Source organism: Apteryx mantelli, chromosome Z, assembly GCF_036417845.1.
Source record: "Apteryx mantelli isolate bAptMan1 chromosome Z, bAptMan1.hap1, whole genome shotgun sequence".
In the NCBI taxonomy this organism is placed as follows: Eukaryota; Metazoa; Chordata; class Aves; order Apterygiformes; family Apterygidae; genus Apteryx; species Apteryx mantelli.
The window spans coordinates 56,532,323-56,556,952 of NC_090020.1; the positions used below are offsets into that span (position 1 = coordinate 56,532,323).

Consider the following 24,630-nt stretch of genomic DNA (forward strand, 5'->3'; position numbering starts at 1 on the left):
CACAGTTTTAACACTCCTATTTGCAGTGAATGGCACTTACTTTGGAAATTTCACTCTTGTCTTTGGAGACAGTCATGTCCCTGAGGTCTGTGGGACAGGTACTCAGCCCCAAAATGCCAGGGAAGTTTTGGTAGCTGGAGGAGGAGCATAAGAAGGGCTGTAATGCGTCAAGGCAAAAGTCCACCTTGCCGCATGACCCCATCTAGTGATCACCTGTAGCAGCTGCTTAGGGAAAGAGTATATATATTCCAAAAGAGCAGTAATGGTGCAGACTTGGCTCAACCCTGCAGCATCATAAGGTTACAGCTGAGGTCTCTGTAAGAGCTCTCTCTGCAATATGGCACTGTTCCTGGGATTCCCACCATCCTTCACACTGTGACAAACTCGCTCTCCTAAGTGCAGCTTCTCTTCAGATGTGGGGATGTGGATTGGGTAACACTGATTGGAGGGGGTTCACAGCTTTGCTAAGTGCTATTTGATAATGGGAAATCATGCCTGTGAAGTTGAAACAGCTTGCATAATCCTGAAGACATTAAGGCACAAATAAAAGCCTTGCTTTTATTCTGGGTGAGTGTAGAAATGCTGAGCCCAATAATTAACTTGGCTGAATGGCCTACAGTTGCAAAAAGTATGTGAGTCCTATCTGTTTGCCATTTATTTAAACTGGATATCCTGCTTAGGTGTTTGCGAAACCCCATTGTTTTTCAGCCTGCCAGTATTGCAGCTATTCTTATTACTGCATAAGCAAAGACATTGCCTTGTCTGGTATAATCCAAATCAATATATCCTCTTTGTTAACAGAATTTTCCAATTCAGAGATTGTCAAGGAACCTGTTGTGTTGATTTTTCTTCCTGAAATCTACACAGGTTTAATTTATCTCAAGAACTGACCAAAAGTCAAAAGATATTACTGGCATTCAAAATAAATGTCAGAACAGTTCAATTAACAATGCCATTGATTTTTTTTTAAATATCTTCTGTTTGGTCTTGTATACCAACAAGTTAAAGTATGTCCTTAGACTTTTGTTCTCAAAATCTCTTTGTATGTACTAATCTCAACTTGGTGTTGTCTGTGGCTTTTCACATGCTCTTTTTCTTGATGTAAGCTTATACAGTTACTTAATTTTGTAATGCAGAATGTAGGTGTTTCCTGGATAGAGGTGTTTCAGTTACATCTTTTTAACTCTGAATACATCTGAAACTAGCACATGATGTAACTTTGTTCTTGTATTAGACATACTGAACTGAATATCATACTCAGCATGCTATTTTGCTTAAGCAACTTAGGTTTATTTACTAATATATGTTCTGCATTATGATTTTATCAAAGAGTTGCAAATTATTCAGATAATTATAAGATTGTATCTTACATTTTTCTGAAATTTTATCCAAATGATTATACTATTTCCTCATGAAAATGTTAAAACAGGATGGTTTACTGGGAAGGGCCCCCTGTGTTTTTTTCCTATTACATCCTTGGTTTATGGCTATGTGTTGAAATTCTTTTTATTTTCTCAACTTAACATCTTGTGACATTGTTCTGAGTGGTCCAGCACAGAAATGGAGCTGCCATTTTCCTTTATTTTAACACCAGCCTAAATCTCAAAAGTTACACAGCTACAAGACATCATGGAAAGATTGCATTGCCCTGCCAAACACCTGGACTTTAAGAAATGTCTTCTTCACATTTTGCACGTAATCATTGCAGCAGACACAGCTAAACCTTCCATATGGCTGAGTACTGCAAAAGCCAGACCATTAAACCAGGCACATGTGTCTCCATTTCATTTGCAGATATTTAATGATCTGTATCAGGGACAACAGCATTGCTACTTAAAGAACAGAATCTACTTTGGAAAATTACAACAGTCAGATGCAAAATCAGAATATGAAAAATCGTCTTCGGAAATCTTTCATAAGAAGTCCCAGTGATGAGAAAGATGCTTTACTGTCAGTGCCAAGTATTACTGAGAACATGTTTTGAAATAGAATATGGACCAATAGAAAACCCCACATAAGCATCTTGGATCATATCTTTAATAACAGTAGCCAAAAGAGTTTGGATCTGCAATAAAAGGAAAGAAAAAAAATCTGCTTGAAATAGGAATTGATTAACCTGCTTTAATCAAACACTTTGCTTAAAATGAGGAATACAAGAACAAACAACTAAAAGGGACCCCTGTGTCATGAGACTTGTCTTCTTCTATCCTAGTCCCCTTTCAGGCCAGGCAATTTTCACAGAGCATGCAAGTCCCACTTTAAAATTAGCTACGTTTCTTGCTGCCCCCCAACCCCAATCTTGAGGAAGACTGTGCCAGTTCTTTATAGCTTAACATCATTTACTCTCTAGATTATATTTATTTATGGCTCTACTTGTTCTATTCCTAAATTTTAGCTGATATAGTCTTTTTCTTCTCTGGCATTTACCCTGTGATATATTATAAAGAGCAATTTTATCCGTGCTCAGCTGTGTTTTCCTGGGCTAACCAAGACAAGCACTTTTAGTAGCTCTTCATAAGATGGGTTTTCCTTTCCTCTGGTTGCCCTGACAAACCCTTGTCTGCATGTGTCCCACGTTAAGTTCCTGGGACCAGAAAGGCAGGTGGCGTGTCTGAAGGCTTTGCCAACGCTTTGGAGCTGGAGAAGGCATTTCCAGGGCCATGGAGATACAAAGTGGTAATTCCAGCTCTGCTTATTGCCAAACCCATTGGTTTCTATGTCAGCACTCCCAGAGGACACCTCACTAATCACCCAGTTAATCCAGTACCACGTGTGGCGTCCCCTCCATATGAACAATGCCTTCCACCCAGTACCAACCACAGATTAAATTCATATATAGCCACAAGTTATATCAGATCTTTAATTAAAATACCCCATTTAAATAAATCTAGTCCCAAGGTTGCTCCTTGAACTCATCTGGTAACTTCCTGTAGCAAAACTCCTGTTTTCAGCACAACTATAATATCATTTCCCCTTTTTAAAAGTCCTTGCCTTCTCGTACTAATCTCTGCCTCCTCAATCCTAAATAATAATTTCCCAGGTTGGATCACAGTCAAAGTTTTATTGTTTTACAGGAAACCAAGTAGAGGAATTGTATCAATTTTTTATAAAAACACAGAACTAGCCTCGTATGCCCTACCTGTGGCAAAGCTTTTCTCCTCCACTGGCAGTACATTTACCACTCACTTGTCACAGAGAACCAGTCCAGGTTCCCTGACATATTTCTATAAGACCTGCAGTTCACAACCTTAGTTTTCAAATGGTTGTCTTTTCCTCTTGTTTCCAATAAGTTATTTTTCTATTTTTTTCTAGTGTTGCTGTTAACTTAATTCAAAATGCAGAACTGCAATCACTATTTGCTTATACCTGCAATTGGTAGATATAAAATCTAGAACTTTGAATATGGTCTTATTTTTGGCATCTTTCTCACATCTGACTGACAAAGGATGTTTGTGCAAATCTCTGTTATCATATCTGTAAACCAGCATAGAATATATTTTTTATAAACAACTGAATGTCATGCACTTATCTTACTCAAAACAAAAAACCCTGCTTTCAGACCATAATGTGACTTCATGGTATGCCCACTGATGTTATTGTGTTCTAAGCCAAAAAAAAAAAAAAGAAAGAAAGAAAAGAAAAGGGTATGCATAATATTGAGGTAACATCATTTAGTAATAAGGTTTGGAAGTGTTATGTTTATTTAGAAAATTTGTCATAGAAAAATCCACAATCTTAGAAATGTTCATTATTTGTTTCCAGTAGAATTTAACTGACATGAAGTTGACTAAACAAACCGATGACTTGTGTTTTTCCAGTGTTTCTCAGTCTTAATATAATGTGATGAAAATATAGTTAAGAAAAGTAGAGGGAAGCTTGATAGCATGTAAATAAACATCTGCATGTATGTATGCACAAGTACATATGGTCACCTGTCATATGGCAGCACATGAAAGCTTGTAGTGTTTGTAATTGGCAAGGAAGAGGTCCCCTTTTCTGCTGGAAACTGGTGTTTCTCTCATTGCAGTAATGTGTGAGTTCCTTCTAACGCAGAGTGTATTTACCTCTGCAACACCCACTGAACGACAGAAAATACTGTTGCACCTTGCCACAGCTAGTGAGTGAGCGGTGACAAAATGACCTCTCCCCACCACCTCCGCTGAACCCGTGTCCCCCAAAGTCTGAACTAATGCCCTAACCTCTAGACCTTCCTCCTCTTTAGAATAACTGATCTCAGTGCATTTTGCCATTGATTGCTGATTAATTCAATTTACAAAAATGTTGAAAGACTTGTGCTTTGACAAGTGATCCACATATGGCTTCGATCTGGCTGCACCAACAGCTAATTCCTTGTGCCTGAATATCCAAAAGAAGCTTATGTATCATTGCAGTAAGAAGCAGCTGTTTCATGAAAACATTGCTGTGGTAAAAGTAAATTGTTTACCATCTTAAAAGCAGTGATTCAGGGGAGACTTGCTTCAGCAACATGCAGCAGCAGTTTAAAAAAATATGTAGGGTCTTTTATTACTGTTACTATTTCTTGAGGAAATGGAGTTGCTTATTAAAGTAATTCCCAATGACATTGAGAGTTCAGACAGGGCAACTGTTGGACCACAAAGAAGAGGGAAGAAGGATTTAGCACTCACGGCAGCCTGGACAAGAGACCTCATTTTATGCTTTGCACCAGGATCCATGCCAAAAATGGTAGGCTGCTAGTAATTCCTCAGAAGGGTCTGGAGCTGGGCTCCACACCCAGCAAGTCTGGCAGTGCATCTGTTCCCTTCCATAGCAGCATCCTTCAAGGATGTGCAGGCACTGTTAATTTTTTTTTTTTTTTTTTTTTGGCAGGTATAGTCAGCTTAGATGGGGACAAGGAATGAGAACTTCATCAGATCAATCCTGGGACAGCCAGGATAGAAATTTTGTAGCTCCCTTAGCTAAAACACTCAGGACCTTGCCTATCTGCATATTTCTAGTGCGTGGACCATCTCCTGACTTTTCCATTCCATTAACTTTCACAATATCTCCTACACAAAAAGTGTAAGCCTAAGTTTTAAGATGTGATCAGATCATTTGGCTGGAGTGATTTGTCAAAAAGTTTGAAAGAATCCAGAAGGTTTCTATCTAGAATGACACAAAACTTCTCTTGAATTCATTCATTTTTGTCATATTTCCAGAAAGGAATTTTGCTGCCTCTTTTTTTTTTTTTCTTTTTAATTATTATAAGGGGTGGTCTTTGATTTGGGTTTTGGGATTGTTATGTTTTCAGTGTGGAAAATCAGTTTTTCCAGGTAGCTTACTCTTACACTTGGCAGCAATTAAACAAGACTTTGCTCTTGTAAATCTTTCAGGCCTGCTTCAAAGCATCAGCAGTTTTTCAGTAGCTGAGAAGAGAGGAGGACTCTTGAGGGACCTGTGCTCTGAAAACATCTTCTACTGGCTTGATTTCTATAGATGGCATTGGTTTTAGGACAGATGAGCTCCCATTCACCACAGAAAGATATGAAATGAGACCAATGGTTCAGAAAAAAATTGTTTCCTGTCATCCTGGGTCATGCACCTGGCAACGTTTAGCTGCCAGGCAGGTAGTACTGCTCCTTTGAAGCTCAGTAAACTGAAGGTGACCAGTGGGAACTAACAGTCTCAGAGACCTCCTACTCAAATGTCCTGATCTAAAACTAAATAAAATGCTTTGTCTTTTCACTACTCACAAAAAAACTTTCATTCTGTACTGCAAAAAATAAAAAAATAAAAAATAAAATAAAGCAAGGAGACAAAATGCCAAAATTCAGCCAGATCACTTAGAAATGGCCAATGGATTGTACTAAAAATTCACTTTTAAGTGTGAAATCTAGAGCAGCAAGTTTGGATAAAATAATGCAAATTCCAAAAGACAGCAACTATAGTAATTATTAATAGTATGATAATTTTACAAACAAATAAAAAGAATGGTTTGTAAGAACCTGTATGATATGCCATATATATGATTTTTTAATGATCCAAAGAAGATAGGCATCCAGCTTTCATCAACATTCAGGGGAAGGGCCTGCTAGAAACTTAAGTCATTATACATTTATGTCATTATGTGAAAAATCTGAGCATGAAAAAGAGAACTGGCAGTGACCTGTAATTGTATTATGAGGCAGTGGCTGTGTATCTACTGTAGGGACACAGGAGACCCAAGACAGACTGAATCTGTTCATCTGGACTTGGAAACCACCTGGTTGTTGACAAGAGGGAGGAAGCAGAAAATCTGCATAGAGAGAAGGACAGAAAAACTTCCTTGGGAAAAAGAGGGGAAGCAGTAATAGGGTGGAGGCTAGAGATGCTGAAAAGACTCTGGCAGAACTTCCCAAAGCAAATAGCCTGGCAAAAGTTGCCCAGGTGCCTAGGAAATAAAGCTGCAACAAAGGCTGCAATTTGAGGAAGAACTTTAGGTAATAGGAAGAGGCCTGGGGAAAGCAGCAAGAGACTGATGAAAAATAGTTTCATAAACATGACCAAGAATCAAGAAAAATGAGGGAAGAGATATCAAGTTTCCATACTGATCTCCAATGAGAGGGGTTACTCAAGGCTGGAAGAGGCTTGTGGGTGTCACAGCAAGAAGATGGCAGAATACAAGCATGACCTAGCTGGAGACCCAGCTCTTGAGCTGGATCACAGAAATTTTTTGAAAACCACTGAGATATGGAGATTGCAATAGCAACTGTCAGGGACAGGGACTGCAAACTAGAGAATCCACTTTACACCATAAAATACTGCACTCCCTTTCTATGGCATCATGCTTGGTGTTATTGAAGAACACGTAATGAACCTGATCCTATTATAAGCCAGGTGATGGTGCTTTACTTAAGCAAAAATGTCCAGATTCCTGATCTAAAGGCATATGTATATAGTCCTATTTAAAGAATAAGAAAGAAACCTACTCAAAGCACTGAGTGACCAGTATTCTATCCGTGATAGGGCTTAACTGCAGCACATTTTTCTTATCCATGTTCGCACTGAGCCTACAGTACCAGATTTTCTAAATTCTAGTCATAAAGCCGAACCACATGAACCTTGGCTATACTCTATGAATAGTGACGAAAGCATTGGTGTCGTTGTTGCCCTGTGTGTCTGGAATAAATTTCATTTCTAACACAGGGCAGACGCTTCAGAGATCTTAAAGATATTTTCTTTCTCCCTGCAAGCAATTTATCAGCGTTCTTCCCAGGGAATTAATAGACTCAAGGGGATTCCAGATGTCTTTGAATGGTCATGCTGTTTTTCCACTGAACTATTCTGCCTATGGTTAGAGAACTACCATGACAACCTGCTATCCAGACATTGACCATCTGGCACTTTAGATGGCCCCAAGACTTGCATGGTCCTCACGATTTTCCAAATAACCTCAACTGATGAAGTAGCATGGGAGGGGGTGTTCGAAAACTTGCTAAGTCATTCTAATTCAGTATATGACCATTTCCATTACTATGCCATCAGTTGTTCTTTCCCTTTGCCATGGCATCAGCAAAATTTCCTTTGGGAGAACAGTTTAAAGTAGCGAGCAATCTGCTGAATCTGTCTAACCTTAATTCTATCAGCCTGTTTTGTTTTGTTTTGTTTTGTTTTGTTTTGTTTCACCTGGAATAACTTTTCTTTTCAGCAAAATAAGTGAAAAGTAGAATCTAGACTAGATGGTGTAAGGGAGCAGAGCAGGCAGTGCATTTTCATCTGATTTTGCTAACTGAGGTCTTAAGTCTGTAGCTGGAACTGAGTGTTGTACCATTATCTTTGGAGGACAGAAAGAGCTTTGAAAGTGACTGTGAATACTTACCCTTTTAAGAAGCTAGGTGCCCTTCAAGAGCAAGGCAGCCTTTCATATTGCCTAATTTAGATGCCCGCTTTTGGCATCAAAACATCTAAAATGAGTGTGTCAGTGCTACCAGGATGAGTCAGAATACTTGTACTCCCTGTACAGTCAGTAGAGAGATGAGCAGTTGCTTCCTGAGTTGCTTGCATGTGCTGGGTGGGAAGCTGTCTTGGGCCAGCCATAAGAAATGCTAATTGAAAGCAGGACACTGAATCCCCTTTTGTAAGGAGTCCAGATGTGAATAGTCCACAGATTTTGGGGGCTATTTCAACCCTAAATTATTCGGACTGATTTTACTGATTCTATCATCTGTTTTAGATAACATTAATTACTGCTCTTGCTTGCTGGTCTTCACTGTTAAATACAGGAAAAAGCACAACAGAACCCTTTATAAAGAAGTCGCATGTGTCTGTCCCAGGAGTTCAGTTTTCTCTCAGTCCTTCTGCACTGGTACCTCTTTTCTTTCTTCTGCAGGTATCTCCTTTTAGCTTCCTCTACCCCTAAACCTTCTTTGCACCATGAAATTACACATGCAAAAAGATGGCCTGGTATATTGTTGCAATACCCTTTTCTTTGGGGTTTTTATGGGTATATGGGTGTTGTGAGGGAGTCTCAGTCTCAAGATCTAAAACAGGGACAGTGCACCCTCAGCAGGTTTGCTGATGATACAAAACTGGGAGGGGTAGCTGATAAACCAGAGGGCTGTGCTGCCATTCAGAGGGACCTTGACAGACTGGAGAGGTGGGCGGAGAGGAACCTCCTGAAGTTCAACAAAGGCAAGTGCAGGGTCCTGCACCTGGGGAGGAATAACCCCATGCACCAGTACAGGTTGGGGGTTGCCCTGCTGGAAAGCAGCTCTGCTGAGAAGGACCTGGGAGTGCTGGTGGACACCACGTTAACCATGAGGCAGCAATGTGCCCTTGTGGCCAAGAAGGCCAACGGTATCCTGGGGTGCATCAGGAAGAGTGTTGCCAGCAGGTCGAGGGAGGTGATTCTCCCCCTCTACTCAGCCCTGGTGAGGCCACCTCTGGAGTACTGCGTCCAGTTCTGGGCTCCCCAGTACAAGAGGGATGCGGCACTACTGGAGCAAGTCCAGCGAAGGGCTACGAAGATGATTAGGGGACTGGAGCATCTCTCTTATGAGGAAAGACTGAGAGAGCTGGGCCTGTTTAGCCTGGAGAGGAAAAGGCTGAGAGGAGATCTTATCAACGTGTACAAGTATCTGAAGGGAGGGTGTCGAGAGGATGGGGCCAGACTTTTTTCAGTGGTGCCCAGTGACAGGACGCGAGGCAACGGGCACAAACTGAAACACAGACGCTTCCATCTGAACATGAGGAAAAACTTTTTCACTGTGAGGGTGACAGAGCACTGGAACAGGTTGTCCAGAGAGGTTGTGGAGTCTCCTTCTCTGGAGATATTCAAAACCTGCCTGGACGCGATCCTGTGCAATGTGCTCTAGGTGACCCTGCTTGAACAGGGGGTTGGACTAGATGATCTCCAGAGGTCCCTTCCAACCTCAACCATTCTGTGATTCTGTGAACAGAAAGGATATTTCCACAAAAGCAGTCAGTTCTTGGTGTGATTTTGGCAAGAGCTTACGTCCCATTCAAGCACCATCTTATCAGAATGACAGTGGCAGCAGCTGGATCATACGAGATGATGGTTCCATATGTTCTTGAGCGTTGTGAGCTCAGATTTCCATAGGTCTTCCATCTATGGAAAGCAAGCATTTGATGCAGGATATCGCCATTCTTAAGATAAAAATTAACTCCTGTAAACATAGGCATTCCCTAGACTTTTAACCACTGTCAGAGAGAAAATATTGAGCTTAGATGGTCTTTTGACCTTGCACAGTGTGGCTGCTCTTGTGCTCTGTAGCTAGAAGATAGCTATAGTAATAAATAATAAGTGCTGCTGTAGTAAAAACAAAGATTGAAACATAACCTAATTTGCATTTTTCAGTATTCTGTATTCTTCAGAGAATTGTTTCTTACATGTGTATTTGAATTAACTGAAGGCATTTTGTTAATTCTCAGAATATTGTATTAAAATACAAATAGCAGTTTTTTATAGTCTTTTAGATTTGCCAGAAGTAAATCAGTTATGGTTGTGTATAGCAAATGATGATTAATATCAGAATTTCAAACTGCATCTAAGAATGAACAGTTTTAGAGAAATTAAAAACTTAATGCATAGTCCCCATGATCACTTCCCTGAGCCTTGAGATCTCTCTTTAAAAATTAATATTCAGCTTCTTTGTAACCCAGTCTAGCGAGACAGAAGATTGTATAAACTGCAGTAATTGAAACCAGTGCAGATTTCTTGAGTATGACTAACCATTATCATTTTTTTCCTCAAAATTCACTGACTCCTAGCCAAAATTTTATTAATTTTAATATGAAAACATCCACACCTTTCATTTCTCCCCTGAGGTCTTCCTAGGTTGCTGCAGAAATGGAGTCTGACTTCTTTTTCTTTGGCTAGAGTTGAGGATGTAAATTCCTCTGGCTGATTGATTTTTGGATAACCTACAAAATAGCAAGGGTCAGATTCTTGGCCTTGTAAATTTGCTTTACATTGGCTCTGGCTTTATGCCCCAGCTCCCATCCTGGGGAATTCCTGGAGGAGATTGGTACAAGGTCAGGGTAGACCTGACTTCGGAGAGCCTCATTTTCTCCACCCCCACTGCAGATGGCAAAGAAATGGAGCAGCCTTAAAGCTGCTCAGACTAGAATGGAGCATTGAACTATCTCCCTCAACAGCACACTTTTGCCCAGCTAAAACTTTACTCTCAGTTGATCAACCACAAATATAACAGGCTTCGTGAATTAAGTGTGGATATGTGATGGATAAATTTTTTATGAGGTGGGCCAGGCATTTGCTTCCCCATGAAATAGCTTTGAAATTCTTGCTAGTTGTGTGCAATTTGAGGCATTTCAAAGACAAAAACACCCCTTAGCAGTGGAGATGAGCTTTACTGGAGCCAAAGAAACCACAGCCATGCATGCACACACTAACTGTGTGCACGTATATGCTCCTGCACATACAGTGAACACTAGGCTGTCCTTTCCATCCTTAACAACTAGGGAAAACCAAATGGCCTAGCCACAGTCACCTTGTCTATTATCAAAGTTAAAGCACCACCATATCTGGTATTTCCCTCCAAAACCCCTGTTGTTCTACAGATCAAAACTCTAAGGTTGATTTTGTACCATATTTGTGGCATGTGACATAGGAATTTGTTCAGCTGCATCCAGGAGGTTGGGGAAGAAAGGAAGGAAGAACAGATTTCCTGAGTCCCACATCAGTCAGTAACTCGTCTGCCTTTTACCTTACTTGTATGATGCTTTCACTCCATCACAGAGTAACATTTGCCTGTATCTGCAAGTAAACTGAAATATCTCTAAAAGGTGCATATGGCTCCTTCAGTTCAACAGGCTAATCCTGTAACTGCTTGTTCTGATAATCATTGCCCCAGGGAAGCTTTGGATAAGTGGAGGGCTTTTCCTCATTATATGAAGGTGACCTTGATAAGGTGTGGAGATCTCCATTCATGCAACCAGAAAAAAAATCTTTCTTGTTCCTTGGTGGATTCCCAGACCCTGCACACACAGCTTAGGGAAGCAGGAGATGCTGTCCCCAAAAACGGCAGTACTATCTGTCAGTTGGTTTGGGGGATGGTTCTCACTAGCACCATCAAAAAGAGCAGGCTTACAGGAGGAGGGTAGAGCCAAAGTGTTAATGAGCAACTAAGGCACCCTCGGAGCAGGCATTAGAGCCCCTGCCAGCCTTATTCCTTCCCAGCTTGTGTTGACTTAGCACAGCCTAGTTCACTGCAGAACAGCAGCAGCTTTGCAGTGCTCAGGGCCTTTTGGAGCCAGCGTGGGCTCAAAGCTGGAGACTGGAATGCAAACAGAAGGACCTTCATGTAAGCATTGCATGGTCTGCTTCAAAATCAAAACTGCTTTGTGAACCAAGCTATTTTTGAACAAGTAACGCTCTCCCTCACCCAAAAAAAAAAAAAAAAAAAAAAAAAAAAAAAAAAAGGTTTAATCCTTAGCAGAAAGAAAGAAAGAAAGAAAGAAAGAAACTGGAGCATTTTTCCCTCTTAGACAAAATGTATCAGGTGCCTAGTGTGGGATGTATGTCCCAACACATGGACACTCTGCTCTGTCTTGAGCCAGTGTGCTGACAGTCCAGCAAGGAAAGAAGAACACCTTGTTGCACTTGCGTGCACCCTCCAGTCCCTGCAAACTCAGGCTGATGTGCTCTAGAGGGAGCCACATCTGTCCTTGTTCTGTGAAATGGAGGTCATCAGGCTGCCAAGCTTTTCAGGAAAGAGGGAGTGTCTGGAGAGCCTTGGGTTACTGAGTGTGGACCACCTGGAAAATAGCATGCAGCCATCACTTGTCCTACCTCTAGATACTCCACAATAAGGGATGCTGAATTGACTTTGGACTCTCACCCAAGCTCTTTTGAAGAAATGGAAGGGCAGGCAAGTAACATGCATGTTCTTCTATGAAAAAAATGACAATAGCATTTGTGCCTTGTAGCCCATAACAGAGATGGGTTCAGATTACAATATTTGGATCTTGATTTAAAACACATAGAGGTTTGAATACATTTAGAGATAGAGGTTGTTTGCAAAGCTGAGATCCTGAAGCAGGTTCTGACCAAGAGTACCCTGCAATTTTGACAGCTCTAGCTCTGTTAGAGGCAAAAGAGGAATGTAAACCTCTCTGTGCACTAGAAAGAAAGCATACTAACAATTCCGACACTATCTGAAGATTGGGGAAAAAATCCAGTCTCTTGAAAGGCAAAGTTGGGAAATAACTGCCATTTATAAAAGCGATTGCTATAAAACACACATCAGATTGAAAGTTCTTGTATTTTATGCCTTCTTATCTATTTCAGGTCTACATTTGCCTAATTACTACTCAGAGGCTGGCAGAGATTTTCCCTGCAGTGCTCAGCTCTGCTGACTGCAGAGACCCTACCTGGCATGCTAAGTTAGTGCGTCAGCATTCTAGGCAGAAATGAATGAAAAATCAATCAGGGCAACTGCAGTGGTAGCATATACAACTCTAACCTACTTTGTGCGTGGTTTCCAACATTTCACTGTATACTTAGGCATCCTTTAAAATGGTAAGTGGATCTGAAATAAAATAGACCTTTATGATCAGCCTGAGAAATGTTTTGTCATCTTTACTGCTTAGATCAAGCAAACTTACCACCCTGACTGCTAAGTTCGCTTGCAATCTTTATTAAAATGTCAAAACCTATGCCAAAATTGTTTTAATCCTAGAAATCTATCAATCATGATCAGATTGCATCATACAGTAAATACAGACATAGTGATAGCTTTAGATCATTTTAACTGTATTAGCAGACCAGATTTACAGTACCTTTGGAAAAGCAAAAGTACACTAGAACAGTTTTCTGAAACACCAGTATTGCTTACATATGGTCTTGCAAGGAGTTTGGTTTGTGCATATTTGTGTGTATGCTTTTATTCTTTCATGTTGTATTTCTGCATAGACAGAGTTAAATATTGATTCCCAGTTTCATTTAATGAAAGTCCATGATAAAAAGGTCCAGTCTTCACGTCTAAAAAATTACTAGCTATTGTAACTTTTTCATCTGAGTGGGTTAAATACCTTGTAGCTGCATTACAAGATCACTAGCTGTAACAAGTTGTGCCGTGCAACATTGTAAAGGTTTCCAAAATTTCACAAGCCTCTCTGATGCCTTCACAGTGAAGAAGATTCTTTGACTGTAAAGATGAGGAGTCTACTTTTTCTGGTGCTGATTTCTATCTGCTGGGCTGAACCTCACTCTGACAACTCAAGTCTGGAGCATGAAAGAATTATTCACATACAAGGTAAGGAAATACAGCTATATCCATGAGAAAATACCAGTATCTTCAGACTGCTGAGGGAGACAAAATTATGTGCTTAATGATCCTTAATTTTTTATTCTGCTGCACTATTTTTTAATGCTATTACTGGAGACTGAACCTTTTGTTTTCTAGTTCTGTTGCATTATTATTATCTCTAAGAAATGTAAAAACATGGAAGTTACGTTGTCTAACAGCACTTAGTCACAACCTTGCAGAGATTACTGAGTAAAGGACAGCATGTCTTAAGATAAAGAAAAAAGCATGCAACCTAAAGTAATAATCAACTGCAATGGATTGAAATACTTTTAGTTTTTCATGGAATATATTTGTTTTAAGAAGACAGTCATATATAAATCTTCATATCATATAAAAATTGCTGCTTATTATTTAACTCAGTACATCTGAGATCTGTTTAAATTGGGCAATTTAAACATGAGGGGGGGGAAAAAAGTAGCTTACCCCAAAAGAAATGTGTCTGTCCTCATACCTTTATTCATACTAAGTATTATACTGCCCTTCTGCATAATCCTGTTTGGTTCCTTTGAATCCTACAGCTTATAGCTGTACCAGGGTTGGAGTCTGCAGTACAATGCAGCTGTTTTTTCAGTCCCAGCTTCAGTCGTTAAGGGTCATTCTGTATAAGAAAAAACAGAGGATTTATGCAGTAAGGGGAGGCAGAACTAACAGAGATTTTTCTGCCTTCAGTTGTATGTTTACTGAGGCTGCTTAAAATTAATACTGCAAAATTAAGCAGCACAGCATTATTTTTCCATCTCTCTGTCTCTCTTTAAAGTTTGATTCCTTTCTCTTAACAGCTGAAAAACTGTGTTATTTGAGCTTCTTTATAAACATGAATTATAGAGTCAAGGCATGATACTAAGAGAGCCTGAGTGCTTAACAGTCCCAAGAAAGTCACAGAAGTTAAAGGTGCTCTGCACCTATTTAAACAGACATTCAAATTTTCAAGGTCAAATAAAGAATAAAAGACAGCTGGTTTCATTCTAAGGAAACTCACAGTATGAAGGTCAAACAAATGTGTATATCAAAATGAAGACACATCACTTCTGTGAGATGATGAGAAATTTCAAAGCTGACACCTAATGAATGTATAGCTTGCCTTTTCTCAGTATAAAGCTGTTTCTTAACTCTGAATTTTGTTTATCTTTTGGAAGAGGAATTTAGTGCATATAATTAAACCAATTCAAAATTAATTTTCTTTAATCTGTATATCTTAAACTTGCCTAATCAGCAGTTTCTTTTCAAGTCATACAGTTCACTTCTCATTAGTCTTTCAGCGTATGTACAGTGCAGTCTGCAAGTGACTATACTGCTAGATAGTTCAAAACTGATAAAAGTTTCAAGATAGGTCATTCTTTTTATCCATAAAACCTCAGCTCTGAACCTCAAGAGTTTATTCCTTGAAGGAAAGCTGGATAGTGCTTAAAATTGAGCTCTACCATGAGCTTTGAAGATCAGCTGATTCAGGCTCTGAAATGCACAGACCACAAATCAAAAAGAATAAAACAGTTCAGAACTTGGTATTTTTATTATTAATTTTGTACATTCCTCTTTGCACTGTGGAATCACATCAGGCTTGGGATTGCATTCTGCCCAATGCTGCATAAACACATGAGATGAGCTACACCTGGAAAAGAGCTGGAAATCAGGAAAGTCTGTGGAACACGTGTTAGATCCACACAAAATTATTTTACATTATATTAAGGAAGGCAGCACCCCCCCCCCCCCCCCATGTGCTGCAAGCTTGGGAATACTTTGGAATGACAAAAGGTGCAGAGACTTGTAGTGTAGTCAAGTACAGAGAATTGAAAGGGATCTCCTGAGGCAATGAATTCAGCTGTCTTCTGTCCCCTTTTGCACATCATGTAATCTCCCATTGAATGAGTTTCTTTTTTATACAAGCTGGGTTTCAAATCCCATTACTGAAAAGTAGTTCTAGTCCCTATTCTTCTGACTTAAGAAACACTTCTAATTCTAAATATATATTTGCAGCCATTGTATGGCCTTGTGCTTGTCCTAATATTATTCCTCAGCTTCAGACAACTCTTTTTCTTCTTAGATGTTTACTTTAAAACAGTAATGAGACAACATCGTATCTCCTCACAGTTCTCATTTCAAATTCTTCTCTAACAGTACAACCTCCAGTTGCCTCATGATTTTAGTAGTTCATCCATACACTTGTTCTTGTTTGAATTTGTATTTCTTGAACATGACCAGCTAGAATTGTGGTCGAGATAAGATCTTAGGCTGGCATTGATATTTCTGCCTTTTAGCTAGCAATACTTTGCTTATTAGACCTTGGGATCAGATCTGCCCTCTCCCTGGCCACTCTGCAGTGGTGATCGATAATCTACTGTGACAGACAACATTTAGTAGTCATTTTCCTTCGTTATCACTTGCAATTAACAAGTACAAGATTTAGAGCAGAAATTCTTCATACTAGGTCTTGCATTCTGTGTTAGATGATATCACACTTTTTCACTCTACTTCTGTCTCCAAATATGCTAAATATATATTCTCCTTTCATCAATGATGCTTAATGACATACAAAAATTTAATCATTCAGAATTCCCATTTATTTTTTAAGGTTAAGTTAATGGAAATATTAAAGAATATCAGTCTCAACACTGATACAGGAGAAAGTCTGTTGGCCTTTCTCTAGGCCAATCACTTATGTTTCAGTCCAAGTAATTGCAGTCTCCCCTCTCCTTACCCACTTAACCAAACACCTATGTTCTCCATCCTATCTAATTTCCCATGTTTCCCATATCAGTTGCTTCCCTAAGCTCCAAGAAGTTCAGTACCTCACATTTCCCTGTCCTTATTACCCATTTTTTCATACAGTTGCTAACAATTAGTCTGACACACTTTTGTAAATGTCTACGGCATTTATCCCACCTTCTAGTGACCTAGTCTATCTAATTATTTCTCTCCTTCAACAATTTTTCTTCAAAAGTTGTTCTGAAGTCTTGTTTGCTGCAGAGGTCAGACTAATCCGTTTGTTAATGGCTAAAGTATTTTCCTTACATATATATATATTATTTTACTTTTGTCAAGCAACTTATGGTGCCATTCTCAATGTGATAGATCAGCTAATATCTCTGCTGTCAGGTTTGACAGACTAAGTGTCAGTAATGTTAGTATTTGAGCCTGTTTTTCCACCCTTTTCATTCAAACACACTATATTTCCAGAATTCAGCTTTCACCTTTATGCCTTCATTCCATATCAGTGCACTCATTTACATCACACCACCTACCTTCACACCATCAAAACCAACCTTATTAAAAACAGGGAAAAAAAAAAATACTTGGGTGATTTCTGTATTGTGCTTCACCTTTATCTGTATAGTGATTGCACACTCTGAAGTGAACCTGTGCCTGCTTAAAAGACTTCTCTCACTACTGCAGTAAGATCTCTTACAGTCCTTCCTGACACACTTTTGATCCTTATCCTGTTTCATCCTTGCCATCATTTCTTATTTCTTGACAACATATTGTAGCACTGATGTACAGTGCTAGTTCTCACCTTTGTTTTTTTATCCAACTTTCCTGAAGAGCAGACACCTATTAATACTATATTCCAGCCCTGACTGCTACTTCAGCATGTTTCTGTCTACCTTGGCAGTTCTGTGTCAGGAACCAGAAGATCTAATTCCCCCATTCTGCTGCCCTTCTGTTAGTATACAGACTTCTGCTGTCTCTCCCAGACTCAACATTTGCTAAACAGAACAAACAGCATTTCATTGATTATATTGTTCTCTGACTATATTGGCAGATCATATCTTGTCTATCTTTCACCTGTCCCCTCCCTTAAAACGATGGCATCTGTCAGCTTTTCTAAACACCTCTTCTTTATCATCACTCTAGGCATAGATATCTTCTCCTAAATCTTTCCTCTAATTTCTTCACTTAGAGTTTTTCTTATTGGCAATGCCAGTCGCAGTCACAGAGGACTAGCAATCAGTGTATTAGGGAGTGTCCTCCCACAAGACAAGCCCCAGGTTGAACACTTCCCAATCTTTGAACATCTCCCAAAATGCCCTCAAAGCACACTACCTGTGTAGCCTCTGTTGGTCCATTCGTACTAAGAATATGGCAGCACCAGTAGTCCAGACACATGTCAATCAGGTTGAGACTGTCTTTAGGATCCTCTCTAGCCTGAGACTCCCATCTTTCTTACAGGCTTGGTTCTCATGAAGCTTCCATACCTTTCTGTTTTCTCAGTCTGTATGCATATCTCTGATCCTGCTGTCAGTGTAAACTCTAGTTTCTGGGTCTTCCCCTCATAATTCAAAGAGCCAGAGCATCATTCAGAGATAAGAAGATTCTTCTGTAGGTTGCCATTCTGCAAAATAAACAAAAAGTTGACTCAGCTATCACAGTAATTGCCAACTTAATTTCTTGAAGGTGGTAGGAGTCTTTAACATATGTCTCTAATTCATTCAAGATTTAAAATACAGCAAGAAAGGCCGGGGAAGAGAATACAAAGTTTGGTATGGGAAGGACCAAACTTTATCTTTTCCTTGAATATCAGTGAATTTATTATGTAGTTTTTCTTTACTTTTCAGATGCAACACACGCTTCTAGCCTCTCAAGAACCTTCTATGCCTGTATATTTATACATACCAAAAAATATTACAACATGGACCGAGAAGAAAACTTTCTAATAATGTCCTATGGGAAAAAAAGAAAGTTAAATCCATTAATCAGTAACAAAAATGGATGAAATTTCCACCTGTATTGCTCTGCATGATGATGAATTTTATGCACCATCCACCTCTCTTTCTTCAAAACAAGACAGAACCAGTAGGGAGAATGAAGTTGCCTAGAGTTTCTTGACTTACGAAAAACGTGATATTAGAGTAGAGGTACTACTAACCTGACCTCATACACTAATTCTGACATTCCCAAGACTCATGCTTTGCCTCTTTCCTTCTATCTTTCTTCCTTTGCTCCACCTTACTACATTTTCCCACTTTCTGTGATGTTACCTGTTATTTCTTTCCATTTTCTTGCATTTATTTTTTCCCTTAAAATTTCTCACTACTTTTTTTGCCATTCAGGACACTTTAAATTATCTCATAATCCATCCTGCAGTCTCTTCTCATTGTTGAGCTGCTGGTTTTACATCAGTAAAACTTGTTTTCTTCTTCAGAAATTGTATATATTCACAGCATGTAATGGGAATGTAGGCAAAGAGCAGTCTTACCTCCTGTTGGCACGTTGATTTCATTAAAGGTATTCAGGACTGCATATTCTTGAAGAGATCTTAAATGATGGTTACTAATATATTTTGGTTGTGAAAGACTATTATAGACTGAAATATCTCAAAAAAAAGGATTCACGCTAAACATCAGTTTAAATTATTCTTTTGCCTTCACTTGATGCATGAATCTAATTCCAGATGTGCAACATAGAAAGATAATTCAAGAATTAAAAAAGGTCCACACTGGTTCTATGTGGTATTTTGGTCTTTTCAAATGGTCTTCATGCCATACCACCCCACTAGTGAAGAGCTCCTTCTGTGCAGAAGTACAGGAGCAGTATCATGATTTCCAACCTTTTCATCTTGTTTCCTCTTTTGGGGCACTGCATTTAATCTGACCAACGTGTTAGCAAGAGGCACAGAACTGCACAGACTCACTTCTCGAAGTGCGATTATGCTTCTAGGCTGTGAAACACTTCATGTTTAAAACACCTTTCTTTCTTATTTAGGGTAAAGGGGAGTAGTTTAGAAGGCCTGAAGTTTTGTTATTTCCCTGTTGGTTTTATGTACTGTTATGTCTGCGTGACACAAGAATTTAAGCTACTAGGGCCCCTTTAGCAATTTCCCCAGTGTATTACTCAGCGTAAGTAGATAGGATCAGAGGAAAAGTGTTTTACCTCAATCTTGTCATCTCTGTGTTGGAGAGAGAGAGAGAATTTCTCCCCTGCCATTGGTAAAGCAGGTATTTTTAGCAGTACTGTTGTTTGGAACTGTTTAGCTGAACTTCTTAATTAAGATTTATCAGTATCTCTATTATCAGTTGTATGTCAAAACTTAAAAATAATGCATAGAAAATATTTTTTTCCTGACAGATTGGAGGTGGAAACACAGAACTTTGATGCTTATATTTTCTTTCTCATGACATAAACAAAATGAAATTCATACTTGGGCCAAATAAGAACAAACAGTTTTCCTTAGCCATACAAACATTGTTTGTACAAACAGAAGTTTTTAGAATTTTTCCAAAAGCAAAGTAAAAAAGTAGTTAGTTATAAAGTAGTTAGAAAACAAGTAGTGGGAGAAGTAGGTGGAGAAAAGTGTTTGAGTGTGTAATTCTACCTGATTCTCATCCCTTCAGATTCTCTGATTAATACACACACACATATATGTATATCAACATACTACAGTAGCATACATATTATAGCTAGTGGAAGTTATTGTTATCATATAACAGTTATTACTGTTATCAGATTTTTGAATTCTTGAATAGACATAGCAGGATAAGAAAACATGCCACTTCTACAGAATCATCGAGGGTGTCTTAGAATGAGGATTACACTCAGGTCCCAGATAATACTGCAGGAAAGCAAGAAACAACTCTGTGTTTATTTAAAGTAGGATGACAGACAGTGTTATTTAACTAATCTTCTGCTAACTGTGTGGAACATCTAAGGCAATATATGAGTTTTATCTGACAAAAAAAATCCATAAAAACTTTCAAAGAGAAAAAAATAATCTCTGACTTTGATTTTTTTCTTCTAAAATGCACATTTTTTTCCATATGCTGTAATTCTCTCTGTAACTCTTACTCTGTAATTAAAATATGGGAATAATCAAGTTACGTGGCAGGGTCAGTATAAGATTCTGGATAGTTCCAATGGATAAAGTGGCTAAATCTGTTTGACAAGTGTCACAGCTAACAGCCTGACTCTGCCCCTCCACCCCACACTACGTTCCTGGCCTTCAGAACCTGACTTGCCATTACTCTGGAGCACAGAAGCCTGTTAAAAACAAAACAACAACAACAACAACAACAATCACCCTGAACATGTCCAGCAGTAGAATTTGGAACAAAACCAGTAACCCAGCAGATGATACTAAACTGAGAGCTCTAAGAGCATGAGAAAAATCCATTTACTGTCCTTCTTGAAGTGGGAATCACGCTAAAGTCAACGCAAGGTGCATACAAAGTAATGGTAACAAGAACAGCAGTGCTAATTGCATAGCAGTCAGGCAAGGGAGAAGGGGAGGGCAGGTGGAAAATAAAACAAGCTGGTGGCATGCTGCCTCCTGTGCCTTCTTATTTACAGCGGCAAGATATCCTCTGGCCCACAGAGGATATAGATGTGCTCAATTTGGCCCTGCAGAGCAAGAGCAAAGCTGAGCCCTGCAGCAAGCTCCCAGGTCAGTGTTGGTCTGTGGCAGGCTGTGCTGCAGTGTGGGAAAGCGGCTCCTGAGCTGGGTGCTGCCCTGAGCCCCAGACTGCTTCTGGAATGGGAACAAACTCCACTTTAGTTAGCCCAGCTATCTCTGCGTTACATCGCCTTTGACATCTAACTGCACCAAGATGATCAACAAAAGGCCACAGCCTGTGAGCAAGCCACACCATCAGCAACAAGCCATTTGCCTCAGTTTTGTGCCCCCTGCTTGTGCAGTGATGCCTCCTGCTTCTTGTGAAGAAACAGGAGGCAGGGTCACTACAGACACCAATACAGCTTAGTACCTTCATGCTTGTGGTGATGTCCAACATCCTTCTGACGGTCTCTTCCCAGATCCTTCCCATGGGGGAGCTGCTAACTTAAAAGAGAATCAAAAGACAGAATTGATAACTTGGGAAGCAGGAGTGGAAAAAATATGGCAAATTAGTTACTGGTAGTGGCTGGTTCTGTTATGGAATAGGTATGAGCCAATGAACTCAGAGAGTAACAGCTCCACTGCCACCCATCTTACAAGGCAAAATACACCTGGAAGGCTGAAAAACCCACCTACCAAACCATTTCCACCCAGTTCTGACCTCAGAGCTCAGATCAGAACTAGTAACCATGCTATTTCCATCTTCATTCTCAACCAGAAGAAACAGCTGGAGGTTGCCCAGCACGTTCCTCACCATCAGTCCATTATCTGAGGCTCTTCTGTGGCCATGTGCATGGTCTTTCTCATCTACAGAAAAACTCCTGAACAGTCCTGTTCCAGACAACTGTTTAGTGAGGGATTATCTGGTGTTTGCAGAGTTTACAGCTGTTCAGCAGCCAGTTACCTTACAACTTCTCTGATGGTACTTTTGAAGAAAGTAGTTCTCGGAAAAAATAAGTGTTCTCTTCTTTGAGTGATATGCTGGACACTTCAATAACACTTATCCCAAGTTTTTTCATCTTGCACTCACCATTTAGATAATCCTGCCCTTCAGATACAAAGATTTTATTCAGAAGGAGCAGTCTATCAGAAACCTGATGAGGGAAGCAGCCAGAAAGCCACTCTGGCAAGCCCTTATAAACATTGTTTACCCCATCTCCTGGGATCAGATCACTGCTTCACAACAGATCATTGCTTTTTGTATGAAAAGAAGTAAGATTCATTCCTCATGTAAGCATTTTACTGCAGTAAGCTGAAATGCTGGGTTCAAGAGCTAAAGGTGTTGGCAGAACTTGCTGCTGAGCAAGGTGGCTGCTGACTCAGTCCTCCCAGAGTGCCAAATGAACGGCCTGGACGGTAGGCAGTGAGGGCACAGCCGAGATCGGCTCACACCTGGGACATACCAGGGACGATTCCAATGGTCAAGGTGCCAAACTTGAACTGTCCACCCATTTCATAACTGCCAACAGGACAAGGATGAAAATATCACTTGATTTATCTCAGCACTTGACACATTTGCACAGCAGCAGACTTCAGTGATACAGGAGCATGGTTTGCAATTCATTCAATGTTTCTTGCACAGAACATGGACAGAATAGTAAAAGCTCTGCAAGTAAGCCAAGGAGAATAAACATAAGCATATATGTAGTTGCTGACTGTCACCTTGGGAAAAAGAATGGACTTTGTTAATGGACTGGCATGGCTAAAAGTACGAGGTAAAAAAGCTAGGAATACAGATCAGAAAGAACAGACAAAACTTCTTAAAAGTAGTTACATGCACATTTCCCACTGTTTTACACAATATATTCAACCGTCACATGTAAAAAAAAACAAACAAACAAACCGACCCAGCTTAGAATCAGCCCCCCAGTTCTGAGGGCTTTATTAAGGAATGACACTGTGTTGGCTTCTGGTTTGCTCTGTTTTTTTTGTTGTTGTTGTTTGGTTTTTTTGAACTCTCTCTCTGTTCACTTCTGAAAGACCAAAACCATTCATTTTGCCATGCTCCCAAAAATATGCAAGTAGGTGAATTTGGCCCTGGTTCTCACTGGCTGCTGGATAATATAGACATTCCTCCTTCTTGCCAAACTCCAGGGTTCTCATTTTTAATCCTGAATTCTTCCTGTCTGCATGTCTTCTAGCCCAATAGCAAACCATGCGGAATACCTCAGTCTGACATCTGCTTTTACTCCAAAGCCAGAGACTCTTCCATCCTCCTCTCCCAGGTCTGGGAGCATCAGCAATGTTATTTGCTGTTCCGTTGTCTTACTAGAGAGGGGCATATCATCTCTTGTCTGTAAAAAGAACTGGCTTTTAAAAAAGTTGGGGGGGCAGGGGGAAAGGGTGTTATTTCCAGTTTTATGTCTCCCCTTGAACCTCCAGGGATATAGGCGATGTCCCAGGGTAAGGAAGAACTGTGCTGGTTCCACCCCAGCCCTCCTTCCCAGGCTCCCATCCCCTATGTTCTTCACGTTTATGGAGATATAAACCCAGGTAATAGCAGCTGCGGAAGGACGGAGTAGATGGGAAGAGCAAGAAGAGAGACACACGACAGCCCCAGGATGCCAGTGCTAGCCTCAGTGGTGACAGCGCTCTGGGCAGTGCTCCAGGCCTTGCTGGCACCAACTAGCTGTTGTTAGAAAGAGCTAGCATTAGCAGCCTGAGTCACACTCTCCCTCCTCCCTCTCCAATATTTTCCCCTAATATTTATTAGCATGCCTATTTCAGTATTAAAGACACAACATAGTTAAGCTCTGATTCAGATTTCTGGTAATAACCCAAAAGCATAATATTTCCCCTCCCAAGATAGACAGAGGTCTGTGAAATTTCTTTGTCCCCAAAGGAAACAGGGAAAGCAGCAGACAAGCCACCCTGGCTGCTCTGACTTTCTTCCTTCTCCGCTTCATGTGAAAATGGCTGCTCTGCCCCAGAGCACCTCCCTCCCGAGATGCTTCCCTCCGAGGGGGAAAAGCCGTGCTGCTCTCAGAGCACCCAGTCCCTGCCTGAGGAAGGGCAGTGAAGAAGAGGAACAGTTATCTGGTACTAACAGGTACTACATTTGATCTATTTTGTAGTGACAATTTTCACTAAGTAGGGAGGTTTCTCATCCTAGTAAAATAACTTTCAGCACTTAGATTTGTTCATGTTCAAGGAAACTGACTTTCCAGCTATCTATTCCATGCAGATAATAGCAATGATGTTCGTCACATGGCATTTCCTGACAAAGAACTGCACAATTTGGGGTACCTTTTATTCTTAAGCAGAAGCACATTTGAACTCAATGAGCTTGTGTTTGAAATTACCACTCCTGAACACGTTTGCAGGTGACTTAATCATAAAATGCTATATAGCCTGAGGTTTCTGCTGCTTTGTGTAGCCAGCATCAACAGATAGTGAAGTCAAGCATAAACTGTCCATTACAGGGAATGAACATATTTATTTAGCCAGCAGAACAGTCAATAGTCAGAAGCCTGGGACTTTCTGGAGACATATATAAATTACAAGTCTTAACATCTCCCTCCA

General features: G+C 40.0%; 1 protein-coding gene across 3 annotated transcripts in view; it reads left to right on the forward strand.

The window, feature by feature from the left end:
• HAPLN1 (hyaluronan and proteoglycan link protein 1) overlaps positions 1-24,630 on the forward strand; it is a 66,732-nt gene that overhangs the window by 17,012 nt on the left and 25,090 nt on the right. For all 3 annotated transcript variants that reach the window (XM_067316282.1, XM_067316281.1, XM_067316284.1), the window contains exon 2: positions 13,609-13,733. In XM_067316282.1, the coding sequence (XP_067172383.1) occupies positions 13,634-13,733 (100 nt within the window). In that variant the 5' untranslated portion in view covers positions 13,609-13,633. The remainder of the gene's footprint in view (positions 1-13,608; positions 13,734-24,630) is intronic.